The 12968-nt window shown below is 48.5% G+C and overlaps 1 protein-coding gene across 6 annotated transcripts in view; it reads left to right on the top strand.

Moving 5' to 3' along the window:
- LOC115351160 (cyclic AMP-dependent transcription factor ATF-7) overlaps positions 1 to 12968 on the top strand; it is a 70408-nt gene that overhangs the window by 31969 nt on the left and 25471 nt on the right. Inside the window, exon 2 of one of the 6 annotated variants that reach the window (XM_030037624.2) lies at positions 6896 to 6960. The exons of 1 other annotated variant lie outside the window; for it this stretch is intronic. Coding sequence is in view for 2 of the 5 variants with exons in the window: in XM_030037626.2 (XP_029893486.1) it covers positions 10459 to 10602 (144 nt within the window). In the remaining 3 variants the exon portion in view is untranslated. Of the gene's footprint in view, positions 1 to 6895; positions 6961 to 9801; positions 9917 to 10232; positions 10603 to 11013; positions 11091 to 12968 lie in introns of those variants that run through there. 4 more of the 6 variants (XM_030037625.2, XM_030037626.2, XM_030037619.2 and 1 more) reach the window with 4 other exon arrangements.

Raw genomic sequence — 12968 nt, forward strand, 5'->3', positions numbered from 1 at the left:
AGGAGTTTCATGACCATGGAGTTTCTGCTTTGAACAAACTAATCTCAGCCCAGTCCTTACCTAAAGCTCTTGCTCTATATCAAAAATGCAAACTGCATGTGCTGCTAGCACGAAGCCATAAATTGAGCCAGGCTCTTTTATTAACTTGAAATTAGACTGATCTAAAAGCTTGCTTGTGGTCTTGAGCTTAATAAGAGCAGAAAGCTGCCGGTAGCTGCATACTCTTGAAGCCGAATGTGAACCTGTGAGTGTTGCCATGTTGACCGTGGCTTGTGTGTTTAACCTCATGTGATCTTATCTCCAGAACTGCAAAACCTGTTTTTCATCCCTGCTGTATGGCAACTGCTGTCCCTTGTAAAGCAAGTGAGAAATAGGGCACTGGGTTTGGAGGTTTTAGAGGGAGGAAGGAGGGTTGGTTAGGAAACAAGAGAGAGATCTTAAGGTACAATCAAAGCCTGCCTTACACTTAGGATTGAATTTTTCCTGGCTTTTTTGAGCTGTGGATTTTATTTTGGCCAGTAAAATATTTCCTGATGTTAAAAACAGTCTTTTGAAGACAAGGCTGTTTGGTTTTGTGGTTTGTTTTGGGGGTTTTTTTTGTTGTTGTTGTTGTTGTTGTTCAAAGCTTCACTTGCTACCTGTCTGCTAATCTCTGAGAAAATTATGAATTCTTTGTATTTTACTGCATGAACAGATAACTTACTCCCCGATTGCGGATGCAGCACATAGCTTTGACAAAGGCATCGTTATCATGCCATCATGGATAAGTGTAATTTTCAAAAAGGTTCATGAGTTTGCAGGATTTTCTGTAAACTTCTTGCATAAAATCCAGCCAAGTTGACGCTTAAGGACAAAAAAACCAAGTAGGGACGACTCTGCCTGGGACTTCCATCTCCTTCCCCAGCAAAAACGACGCTGAGGAGGCTGCTTTGGGTCACAAGGAGAAAGAGTGTCATGTTTTCCTTCGGCTCCTTAGGCCCTGCACAGAGTTATTAGTAACCAACAAGCCTATGACCTGGTTTTATTTCAATATCCAAATAACCAGGGGATTTTTTTTTTCCTGACACCACTTCCCCTGTTCAGTTCTCTAATCCCAGAAAGACACAACTGAGCTTTGCAAAGACACGATGAGGCAGCTAGAGATGGCTCTTGGTAGTTGGAAAGGCAGCTAAAATCCTGTCTTTTTCTCCCAAGGATGCTCGCCGGGCCGAAGTCGGGCATTGTTGGATGGCGGAGGCCGCTCCGCCCCTCTGCGGCAGCTGGGCCAGCACGGCTGCTGGTGCAAAGCAACGCGTCGGGCGATCGATGCGGCTCTCCCCGGCCGTGGCAGCGGCGGTAGCGGTGATGCCGGAACACGGGCGAATGGGACATGCCGTGTCCTTATGCGCTTTGTGGGGAGAAACCCCCCCGAGCATCTCGTTGCTGAAGAGCAGGGTGGAAAAAAACCTTTAAGCCATAATATCTCGGGTCCTTTCTAGAGATTTCATGTGAGATCTGAGAATGAAAGCGGAGCTATTCATAGAAGGGATTTCTAGTCATGCTTTTTTTAAGCTTTAGGGGGTTTTTGGCTAACATTTCTCTCCCCTTGGGGGTTGCTACTTTGCATGAGAACCTTTCTTAAAGAGTCAGTTCTTGGGTTGAGGTGTAAAAGCTCACAATAAATATATTTATTTCTAGTAGCTCTTTTGGCACGGGAGGAAATGTGAGATTTGTAAAGGACTAATGGATTCGCCGGGCAAACGCTGCGTTATCCTGCCGCTGGGGGGGTTGCGATGCTGTAGCCGCACAAAGGACTGGCATGTGCATGTCGGAAAGAAAAAAGTACCTTTTGGGCTTTTTCTTCTCTGTGCGTAAAGAACAGGGCACGTGGCCGATCTGCAGAAGTCCCCTTTGTGTACAGAAGGTAGCAAGTGGGGATTTTTTTCTTTGCCACAGTTCTCCCCTTCCCTGGCGTAGTGGTACCGTCTGGAGGAATTTAGGCTAAAGCAGGTCCTGGGTGTGTTGGCAGAAAAGCAAAGGTCCGTGCAGGAGAGTCTGAGCTGTCGGCTCAGTAGTGTCCCTGCCATTCTTAAAAGATCCCTTGCAAATCTCCTGCCGTGGTAAATCTCGGGAGGAGCGTGGCATCGTGTTTATTTTAACACCTGCTTAATGATGCAAGCTGAGAAACTGCACCACCACTTCCCAAGCACTTGTACCAGCTGTTTTGCTCAAATAATTTTTTTATATGCTGGATTAAAACAATAAAAACATTAAAGTCCTAAAATTCCCCCTGAGAGTAAACATCTAGACAATAAAGAATTGTGTGTGTATAGGGGATGGGGTGGGAGAGTTTTGCAGCAGTGCAAAACAAGCTATAAATTAATCTCAGCAGTAAAGCCTGCTAAATTAAACCATTTCATAAAATGAAGTTCTTGCAAAATGTTGAATTAGTCTGTCTTTGGGGCAGTTAAAGATTTTTGGCTTCTTAACTTCTTCAGGTTATTTATAAATGGTAAATGTGTCTTGTGTAGCTGTGTCAGTCGCCGCTTTTAGGCAGAGAAACGGGGTTTATTTTGGGGGATAGACAGGGAGGGCTTTGTGGTCACTAGAGTAATTGACAGGAATTCAAAGCATCACCTGTCATGTTTATCTGCTTAAACCCCCTTAATGTGGGCTTCAGACAGGGAGACAAGCGGGTCAGTCTCAAAAAAGCTCATTTGTAAGAATAAATATTTAAAGGAACGGATTTTAAGCAATCCAAGCTAGACTTAAAAGTAAGGAGCAGATCATTCCACTGATGTCTTGCTTGTGTGTATCTTGCTGGCTCTTTTCTTTGCTTTTTTGTTGCGAGACTCCTGCCTTCTCCACTGCTTCTGTTACCCCAGGCATCTGCAAAGTCACTGTGCGATGTGTTACCAGATACTTGCAGTGCTGAAGATACAGGTGCGAGCTCTTCATTACACAGCATTGCTGTTGACATCTTAATTCTGGCTTCTGCACTTGTAAAATCTGCTAATTCACCTACTCACTGGGGTATTAATCCAAGCTTTTGTTTCTGTGGCTGGGGGAGGTGTTTCCTGCACACGTTTTAGGTATTAAAAACAATTTGTGATTGCTGTGTTAGCTTGTCTCCCTTTTAAGAGGCTTGTGTGATGTTTGCTATAAACCTCAAACATTTGTAAGCTTTAGAAGAAAATTTAAATGCATTTTGCTTTGACTGCATGTGAAATTTTATTATCTGCAGCCCATAACGTAGGCGGAAAAAATTGTTAAGACCCTAAGGATGCGAGTAAAGCGATTTTGGTGACCTCAGCTGTATATTTCTACATTGCTGAATCATCACCCAGTTGGTACCTCAGTGGGGGTAATCTCTGCTTGCGAGGCTGGGAGCACAGACGGGGCTGGGGAGGAGGGCTGTAGATCAAACAACGAGGGGAAAAGCTTATGGGAAAGCTGCTTGCGTTATGCTTGGCTCTATCTCGTCTGATTTTTCTTGCACTTAAGAGTTTATCCACTTAATTTTTATTAAGGGCTGCAGGTGGAAAGTAATGTTGAAAGGGTTTACCATTAGCCAGGAGCGGCTAAGGAGGCAATTAGAAGCGAGCGAGAGCCCTGGGCTGGTGCGAATTGCAGCTGGGGAGTCCGCTTCAGACGCAGAAAGGCTTTTGCTGGGGATTTTGTTGGGTCACTAAGTACACAGACAAGTGCCCAAGAGCTGGGAGCGCATTAATGCACTCCTCGAATGTAATCCTGTTGTGTAGACAGCTGAAACGTCCCCGTCGTGAGCTCCTGTAATGGCAGACGTTGCGAGCTGTTTGGAAATGAACGTGAGAAGAGCAAGGAGACTTGCTTCCCCGTAAACCTGACCTGACTTGCTGGGGAAAACTTGGCACCTTTTGAAAGACGGTGCAGTTGCATAATGATTGCAGATGATTTGGGGAAAAAAAAGGATCCAGATCCTCGGTGCAGGAGATCTCCTAGCACTCTGCGTGCAGGATGGAGTCAGGCAAAGAGCTTGAAGTTAGACCCCTCTGCAATAGTCTGCTCTGAGAAATCATAAATCTTGAGAAAGAAGAGGGTCACTGAGAACCTCATCAGGGTGGGAGCAGCAGCGCTGCATTAATATGCCCATAAATCTACCTGTTACGATAAAACAGGTGGCTCTTCCAAGAGGCAAAAATAGTCAAACGCCCGGAATTTTTTTTCTGCTGCTGCCTATCTCCTTTTAAAAGCTTAATTACCGTGGTGCGCTGACATCTGACAACTTATCATGGGTAATCATGGTCCTTTATAAAATACAGGATTTAGTTTTACGTCCGTGTCTGGAAAGCAGGGGCAGAAAAAGAGCGAAGGGACTCTGCAGGTTAGCCAAAATCTCCGGGAGAAAGGTGTGGAGAGGGACAAAGAAAGGATGCGTTTTCATGTGTGGTGTTGGTGAGATTGGTGCTGGAAAGCTGTTTGTGCTTTAAGGGCTTCTTGGAATAAAGAAGATGAAGGGAGCTACGGAATGGGTTAGTCGTGGGGGGAAATCATGCCCTTGGGTAAGATCTGGGAGCTCCATAAGCATGGATGGATGGGAAGGGATGTGAGGGCAGGGCTGGCTGTGGCCTGACGGGAGTCGCTGCCCGGGTTTAGTGAATTCCTCAGTCTCTCATTTCACATCTTACACTGGGACATATGTGGAAATCGGAGCTGGCTGAAGCGATCTCCACTGAGCTTCTGCAGAGCGCTCATACTTCTAGGGATAGACGAAGGGGGCCAGACCCCTCGTATTTCTACAGCTTATTTCCAAAATGCCCCAGTCACTTCTCAAGGTGACCAAGGATCCATAAATCTCAATTTGCCTCCTGCGTCTTGCCCCTCTCAACTTGATGATATCCCATCTACCAACCTCAATAATTACCCTCCCCATTTTTAGACTATGTGGATGTATTTAAGCCATGCCCACGCACCTCTGGTTATGTGGGTCTACCCTTCCTTATAGCTTGTTCCCTCTGACTAGCAAATGCCAACAGTAAAGGGGGAAAAAAACCAAGCCTCTAAGCCACTTTTATTCTGTCACTTAACATGATGCCCTCTCCAGACTGTTGCTGTTGGAGCTTCCCCAGGAGAGATCCTAGCTCAGGTCCACAAAAACCACCCCTTTTTTCAGGCAGTAAAGGCTGTAAGGAGAGGCTCACACACCATGAATGGGTAGGCTCGCACCCAATATTGCAAATGAATTGAAGGAAATCAACCTTCTAGTGCATTAAAAAACTGAATGGGGACCATAGCATCCTTTTTCTAATTGTAGTGTTGTTCAAAGGTCAAGGCTGAGTCACGTCGACTTTTTCAAGCTGCAGCATACTGGCACAATGAGTGCTTTTTTCCATTGGAGCTAACTTTTTTTTTAGGATCGGCTTTCTCGTAGCCCTGAAACAATAGTACAGCGGAGAGGATCGTGTTAGCCTAGTGCAAGGCATCTTCCAAGAGGACAACCACCACACCTCTTGGATGAGACCAAATTTAACCTCCGGTCCCTCGGCCCTTGAGAATTTGCTTTGGAAATGACCGTGAGGGGGTTGGATTGGAGTTGAGGGACCGGCTGTTCGGAGCAGAGTCCGCTGCTGGAGTCCCACTTTCCCAGCACAGCTTTCTCTTATGCTCTTCCCAGGGTAAGTACAGAAAGGGAGATACCATCATCCTGCGCATGGGCACGGCAGCTCCCTGCAGTGCTGTGCTGCTGCTCGAGGACCTGACTACAAACCCTTGCTCAGACACCACTGTGTTGGGTATCTCAGGTCCAAGGGAGACATCCGAGTCCTGGTTTTGGCTCAGTTCTGCTGGCTCAAACCACTCTGTTTCCCTTTACCTAAATTTTTAAGCTCTCCTTCCCGGTGCTGATAGCACTGCCTTGCTGGGGGAGCATCACGGCATCCCCGCCAGGTGCAGGGGACGTGCAGGCTGCGAGACTCCCCATTGTCACCCCGGGCTTAAGGGCTGCGTTTCTACTGAGGCCGAGCACTCGGCTGCGATGTATGGCTTGGCAGGGAGCAGGGAAGCCGGAGTGGCTTGTACCACGGCGCAGCCGGAGCTGCATGTGCTCCGGCACCTGCTGCCAAAGCCTCTCCTCGCCCGTGCGGTATTGACAGACTTGGCCACCGTCCAGAGACTTTTAAGATCCCCGTGCAGCCTCCCAAAGCACAAATCCTCAGCCCTGTAGACAAATTAATCAACTCCAGTTCGGATTTAATTATTTTTACACATACATTCTTGTTTCTGGGGGTATGCAGAGAAGGAGTTTCCTGTTATTCTTTTCTTTTCACTCTATAAATTATCTCTCGCATGCATGCGTTGTGCGGGGCTTGCTGCTGATGCTGTTTGTTTGCCGAGAAAGAGTCTTTGCTCCCAGATTATTCATTCAGGAGCTGTCGACCGTTCAAGGCAGGAAGGGTGACTCATTTGGTAAACAGCAGAGGCTTGCAGGGGAAGGCAGGAGCCCAGATTGGGTTTCTGTGGTAGATCTGAAGTCTTTGGGGGGGATTTTTTTTTTTCCTTCTCTTTTTTACCCTTTCTGCTCTACCAGCAGCACCAGGGGCTCACAATTCTTTCTCTGCATTGCACGAGGGCAGGGCCTCACGAATAACACAACAGCACGGCTGCATAATTCACCCTTTTCCTCCCGCAATGCCGCATAACTTCCTAAACTGCTCAGCCCGAGCAGCTCTCTGCGGTAGGGCAGGGCAGGAATTTCACTTAGCCCGAGCTCCCTGCCCTCTGCCGTGCCTCTGCCCGTTTTCCTTGGTCTCTGTTCCCCAGCTCTTGTGACGGGAAGAGATGCTGAGCTCCTAATGAATCACCGAGCACCCGTGCTTGAAATACGGTTAGGGAAACACAGCTGTAATTGCCTTTGTTAATATTTTTTTTTTTTCTGCAGTGCTTCTCACATGGCTCCCGGTACTTGCATGCGCGGTCGGCTTCCTCTCCTAACGCCCTCGTGAAGTATGGTGCCTTTTCCCTTTTTATTTGCTCTGTCTGGTAGGTAGGGGAAGAATTGATGGCTTGCCCAAGGTCACACTGAAAACCTGTGGTGCTGCTGGGATTCGAGCCGGGGACGTAATAATGATTCACATCCACACTGGAGCTATCTGGGGGTTCCCATGGGGCAGGCGCGTATCCACAGGCACAAGCTGTGGAGTCGCTGACGCTCTGCAACTCCACCCCCTCGCTCACCTCCGTTAATTACCGCTGTGCCTCTCCTCTTAAGTTATGTGGCAGCGGTAATTAATACATGTATTTTAATAACCTTCACTTTTATCGAAACAAGGCTAAAAATGCTCCACCGTGTGGAAGTAAATAATTATTGCATTTCCAGGTTCTAGCCAAGCGCCGCAGGCTTTGTGCGACTGCAGGCAGGTCCCCGCATCGCTCGTCCGCGTCTGGCTGCAGAGATCTGCTGCCGACGGGATGGAGCAGCCGATGCCTGCGGACAGAGAGCTCAGGGGGAGCGGACTTGACTCCTTGAGGTGTCCATCGCCCTCAAGCATCGCTCAAGCAGAGGAGGAGGGTATCAGTGTCTTAGAAAATCCTGCCTGCTCTCACGTAGTGTAGACCCGTTGGAGGTTTAGGAGCCTGATCTTCCCAGCTCAGGTTTGCATCCCAGGGTCTGGGCTGTAATTCCAGCAGCCGTCCCAGAGGAGCTGTGCATGAGGGCTCCTCATCTGCGGGGCTGGGTGTACTTCGGGCAAAACAAGGGGCTGCTTTCCTCCCAGATACTCCATAAACCACCTCAACCATCTGCTAATTTTCTACATGTGCCCCTTTTTACAAAGGAGAGGAGGTTCGTGGTCCTTCGGTGTGCTGCAGAGAAATTCCTCGGTAGCTGGAGGCTTGGGTTTGATAGCTGAAGCGCTCAGTGTCCAACCCAGGTTAAATCCAGCTGGGATAAATGCCTTCCTGGCCGAGTAGGTCAGCTGATGCCTGCTCCAGAGGGTTGGTGGTTGTTTTTGTCTGCACCTGGACATGCTGATGCTCAACTCAGGTGCACTGGAAATGAAGGAGAGGCTGTGTCTACCATATGAGACTTTATTAAAATAAAAAAAAAAACCCTGTAAAGTTGAATACAGAGTTTATTAAAGAGTTTGCCCCGTATGTCCTTGGCCGAATGCTTCCCTCCTAACCGCTACATGGTGTGCTGTAGGCCAGATGGTTGCTGCCTTCCCCCCTGCTGAAACACCTGCATTTCAGTGGAGGGGCATGTGTATGAGAAGCCCTCTGGGATAAGGGAAGCTATAGAAATGTAAATTAAATTATTTACCTACTCTGAGTTAAATGCTCTGCCCTTCTGGCCAAGGAGGAATGAGGAACAACGGGATGGGACGGGCTCCAGAACCTGGTTAACTCTTTGTTTAAATTTCAGGGAAGTTTGTGGAGCAACCTGAGTATCTTGGCACTAATTGCCAGTGATTTGGTAGGAGCTGAATACTGAACTGCCTGTAAAAATCCGCTCCCTCCGGCCTGGTCGTCACTGCCTTATAAAAAATGCAGCTCGTCTGTCACCTCCCAGGTGCTGATCTCAGGGAAAGCAAAGCGTCTTGTGTCACGCGTTGGCATCTTAACCTTGCTGCTGCTCTCCCTCAGCTTGCTGGAGATGGGAGAAGCCCGACATGGAGCTGTCTGCATTTGGAGGGCAGATTATATGACACAGAGAAGATGCTGCTGTGCAGTGCCTATCCGTGATAACTAGCTTAAAAACAAAACACACAATCCCCCAGAAAAACAAAATCAGAAGGCAGATGGTTCTCTCTAAGCAAAAAAAGAAAAAAAGCCAAATTTTTGTGGTTTGCACAATATTCGTCCCAAACAAAGTGTTTGTTAAAGGGTTTTTTGGCTGTTTGGACGTGGCTTGCTAACACCAGCACCCAATGCTGCCTGTGAACAGGCTGAAGTTTCTGATTATTATTCTTATTCTTTCTTTTTTCTTTTTTTTTTTTCTTATTTAAAAAAAAAAAAAGGAACGTGAATTAATCACAGGGCAGGATGTAAGCAGATTTTTAAGGTAAAATGCATAGCCACATGGGTCCCTGGAGTTGCCTGAGCCAAAAATAACATTTCAAGATTTAATCTTGATGCAGTTTTAGTGGTGGTGGGGAGCTGCAGGGGGGCATTGCACAAAATGCATCCAAGCCCGCTCCTTTCTGAGGTGATTGGGCTGGCTGTGGTCTTTCTGATTTTCACAGGACCTGAGTGAGCAGAAATACGCTTTTCCTGCTGCCTATGAATTGAGAAGGGCACTGGGCACTTGCAGACAAGCATCCTTCTGTAATGCAAGAAATGGCCCCGCTGTGGCAGCGACAAAGCAAAGCCCTGAAGCGATGCTGAGCTCATGTCCCCTGGCTGATGCGGCTGTGGAGATTACCTTCTTGCCCCTCTTTCAGGTTTTCGTTTCTCCCCTGTAAGGGCTGGGGTGAAATGACCTTGGCTCAGGGGCGTTCTCGATATAAAGCCTGTGCTGTGCTCACAGTCCACCGAGCAGCCGCTCCCCCTCCTGCAAAAGGCTTTGTGCTCGAGCAGGAGCGGCAGAACTCTCTTTGAATACCTGTACGTGCGATACACGATCTGGTTTTTTTTTTGTTCTTGAGCTGATCACTCGTAAACCTTCACTCTTCTTCTCCTTTATCCTTGTTCAGGCTCACAGAGGTGCTGTCTCTTCCCTCCTCTAGCGGAAGGATGCTGCCACTGAAACCAGCTTTCCAGAAGCGCTCGGTAACCATAGCTGCTGCAGCCACCTTTGAGCTGCACGGACTCAGTGCCTTGGCTGCTTTTGAAAACATAGCCATGAGCTTTCCAGTGGGAGCGAGTGGGCTCCGAGCTCTTCTGAAACCTGGCCCAGTGTGCATCACCTTATGGGGAACCCTCCAAGAGGAAACGGGTCCAAAATCTTGTTGTGTTGTCTCTCGTAAGTGTAAAAATAAGTCAACTTGGCCATACTATTGTTGCATTCTTTCAAACCAACAAGTCTTTGTGGCGCTACCTCCTCGTCATCTCGTGACACCTTCTTTCCTATGGAATTGGGCCCATCTGGGGATTCACGTGGTACCGGGCAGATAATTGTAATGGTCCCCCCGGCCTTTAAAATCTATGAATCACTCCAGTATCGGGGCACTTTATGCACATTAGCGAATTAATCCTTACAGCCTCTCTGCAAGGGAGGGAATTATCGTTGTCATTGCTCAGATGGGAAATGGGTGAGATGGAGCCCAGATCTGCGCAAGAACTGGGGGGTCACATCACTCACAGCTGTAACAGCTAACCTTTGGGCACCCAGCCCTTGGGGGCATCCGTGACCCTGCATTAGTTACCTCTGCGGTTGTGCGGAATGAACGGGGAATATCTATCCAGCCTGCCATGCGGCTAGAAATCCATCTGAGCCCTGTCACGGCAAGATGTATGGATGGGGCGTAGGCAGCGGGTCTGCCGCAGCCGGGAAGCGTGGGGAGGATGTGCTGCGTCGGACCCTGGGTGGGCTGGGATGCATGCAGGAGGTCCAGCATCTCCCAGTGGCATTGGCCTTGCTTTCTGCACGCCGCTGTCTCCCGGCTCACGTGGGTGTCCTGCACACCGGGAGGTCCCCAAATGAAGGAGGTAGGTGCCCCTTGCCCAAGGTGGTGCCAGGAAAGCAAGGCAGACCCCAGGACATCCCCCCGGCCCCCTCACCCTGGGCTGATCACACCGTAATCGCCCACTGTAGGGCATCACAGCAACCAGATGGACTTTGTAAGTGAAACCTGTTGTGGCTTCTTTTAAAGTCGGTGACTTTGAGTTCAGCTTATCCAGGCTGGTGTGCTTAGTGCAGTCATTCACATCCAGCCCTGCAGTTGCAAGACACGTGCTGTTTTCTTTTGTTTCCCCTGGTATCCAGGTGTTTCAACCGTGTCACGGCAGTACCATGGTGTCCCTGGGCAGAATAACACACCGTTGTGCTGGAGTTAAGGTTGGAGCAGCGTTTCGGCTTCCCTGTATTAATGGCAGCTTATTAATTCAGCCGTGCGATGAGCTTGATGGAGACAGGTTTGGCTCCTCACCCCTTTCAGGTCTGGTGAGGCTGTACCAGAGGTTGTGCTTTTGGTAAGGTAAAGTCTCCTTTTTACAAGCATGCGCCCGTAGAACAGTGTGCTGTTGCAGCCTACACCCGGTCTATATTAAAACAGAATTTTGGCTAGGCGACCGGCTCGGTGCGCAGCCGGTGTTTATGTTCTCTGAAAATTACTGTCAAGGTTAAAAAATAGCCGTGCAGCTTGTGTGCTGGAGCTGCCGGGAGAGCCAGCGAGTGCCTGGGCTCCTGCATGGTCGGAGGGTTGGTTGCGGTGGGTTTGGCGCTCGCCTGACCCTGCTTTTGCATCAAAGGCAGTTGTAGGATTTACAAAAGCAAGGAAAAACCCTGAGCAACCCCTCGTTTCTCATGTTGTGCTTATTAAGCTGATGGAAAAATCTCCTTCTGACTAAAGATCCAGGCTTCAGCCTACTGCATTTATTCTCTGGCTCTTGCTCTAATGAAGATGGTGTGTTGGTCCAGCTGGAAGTATTGTGTCCTATTAAATAAAGATTTTTAAATGAGCACATTTATTCATCGAGCTGTCACAGCCTGTTGAGTAAAGAATGGGGACTGGCCAGCCTTAGTCTGCCTCAAATCTGTTTTCTCCAAAAAGCTGTTACAGTCTCTGGGGTAAATAAACCCAGCCCCGTGTTTATCTAAACCCCAAATGCCATCCGTGTGCTCTGTCCCGTGCACCAAAGGCAGTCGTAGGGCCATCGTAAGGGGAGAGAAAAGCAGAAATCAGGGCTGTGTGCGGTGTTTAAACTCTTATTTTACGCAGCCCTTCGCCACTGCAGCGTGAAGGGTCGCTGCTGCTTTCGGGGCCGATTTGCAGCACGGAGGCAGGAGCGTTATCCCAGTGCCTGTCCCTCGCCCCAAAGAGTTTACAGTCTACATCTTCTTTTTAATTCAGACACCCGCAAAATAGCAGGCTGAAATAACACTGCTATATGTCAGCTGCTGATGGAAGGAGATTAAATATTAAAGCCAGTGCTGTGGCTTTAACTCATTCGATTTCCCCCCCCCCCCCCCCCCCTTCCCCTTTCTCCCCCCCCCCCCCCCCGCTTTCTTCTCTGTGTAAAATGACATGATTTAGAACTGAAGTGCCAGACTCAGCCTCTAGGTTTCGGCGTTTGGAAATGTATGTAGAAAGATATATTGTGTCTGTGAGCATTTCTGTGCAGAGAAAGAGAGCGCTCCCAAGCTAGTGAGACCACATAAAGATGTTAAATAGAGCTGTAACGCACACCAAAAGCAGGAAAAGTGCCCTAGAAAAAAAAAATGTAAAAAAAAAAAAAAAATTCCTGCAATGGAGCAAAATGAAAGATTAAAATAAATTCAGCGGTACTGAGGCTGGGCTGAAGCGTGCCCCTCGTGGAGCTGGGGCTGGTGGGGAGAGCATAGCGGGGAGAGAAATGTGACCCCATTCTCCACCTCATCCTCTTACTGCTTCCCTCATTGACCTAAAAATCTCCTACTACTTTACCCAGTACAAAACGGAACCAGAGAATTGGGAATTTTCTTCCTTTTCCTTTTTTTCCCCTGTCTCTGCATGTTTAGTATTTCAAGACGCTGCAGGAGCAGCGGCCGCCTGCCTACTAAATATTCATCTGAAACCGGCTGCTCCTCTGTGCTCACAAAAAACCTGATTTATTTTTCTCTGCTTACCGTAACCCACCTATTTTCCTCCGCTAACAGCTCGTCACCGCGTCGCAAGGGGCGAGCGGGGTTGGCAGCCGAGTATGTTAAAAGCCAGGGCGGTTTTGGGCCAGAAACATGACAAAGTGTCGGTGCCCACCCTTTCTCCCTGGTTCCCCCTTCCATGAGCGCTTTATGGTGCGATGCAAAACGATGCTGCAAATTTTGTCTCCCTCGGAAAACGGCGGCAGTTCGCTCACTTCTCCTTTGTTCGGTG

The sequence above is a fragment of the Aquila chrysaetos genome, chromosome 15 (assembly GCF_900496995.4).
Source record: "Aquila chrysaetos chrysaetos chromosome 15, bAquChr1.4, whole genome shotgun sequence".
Lineage (NCBI taxonomy): Eukaryota > Metazoa > Chordata > Aves > Accipitriformes > Accipitridae > Aquila > Aquila chrysaetos.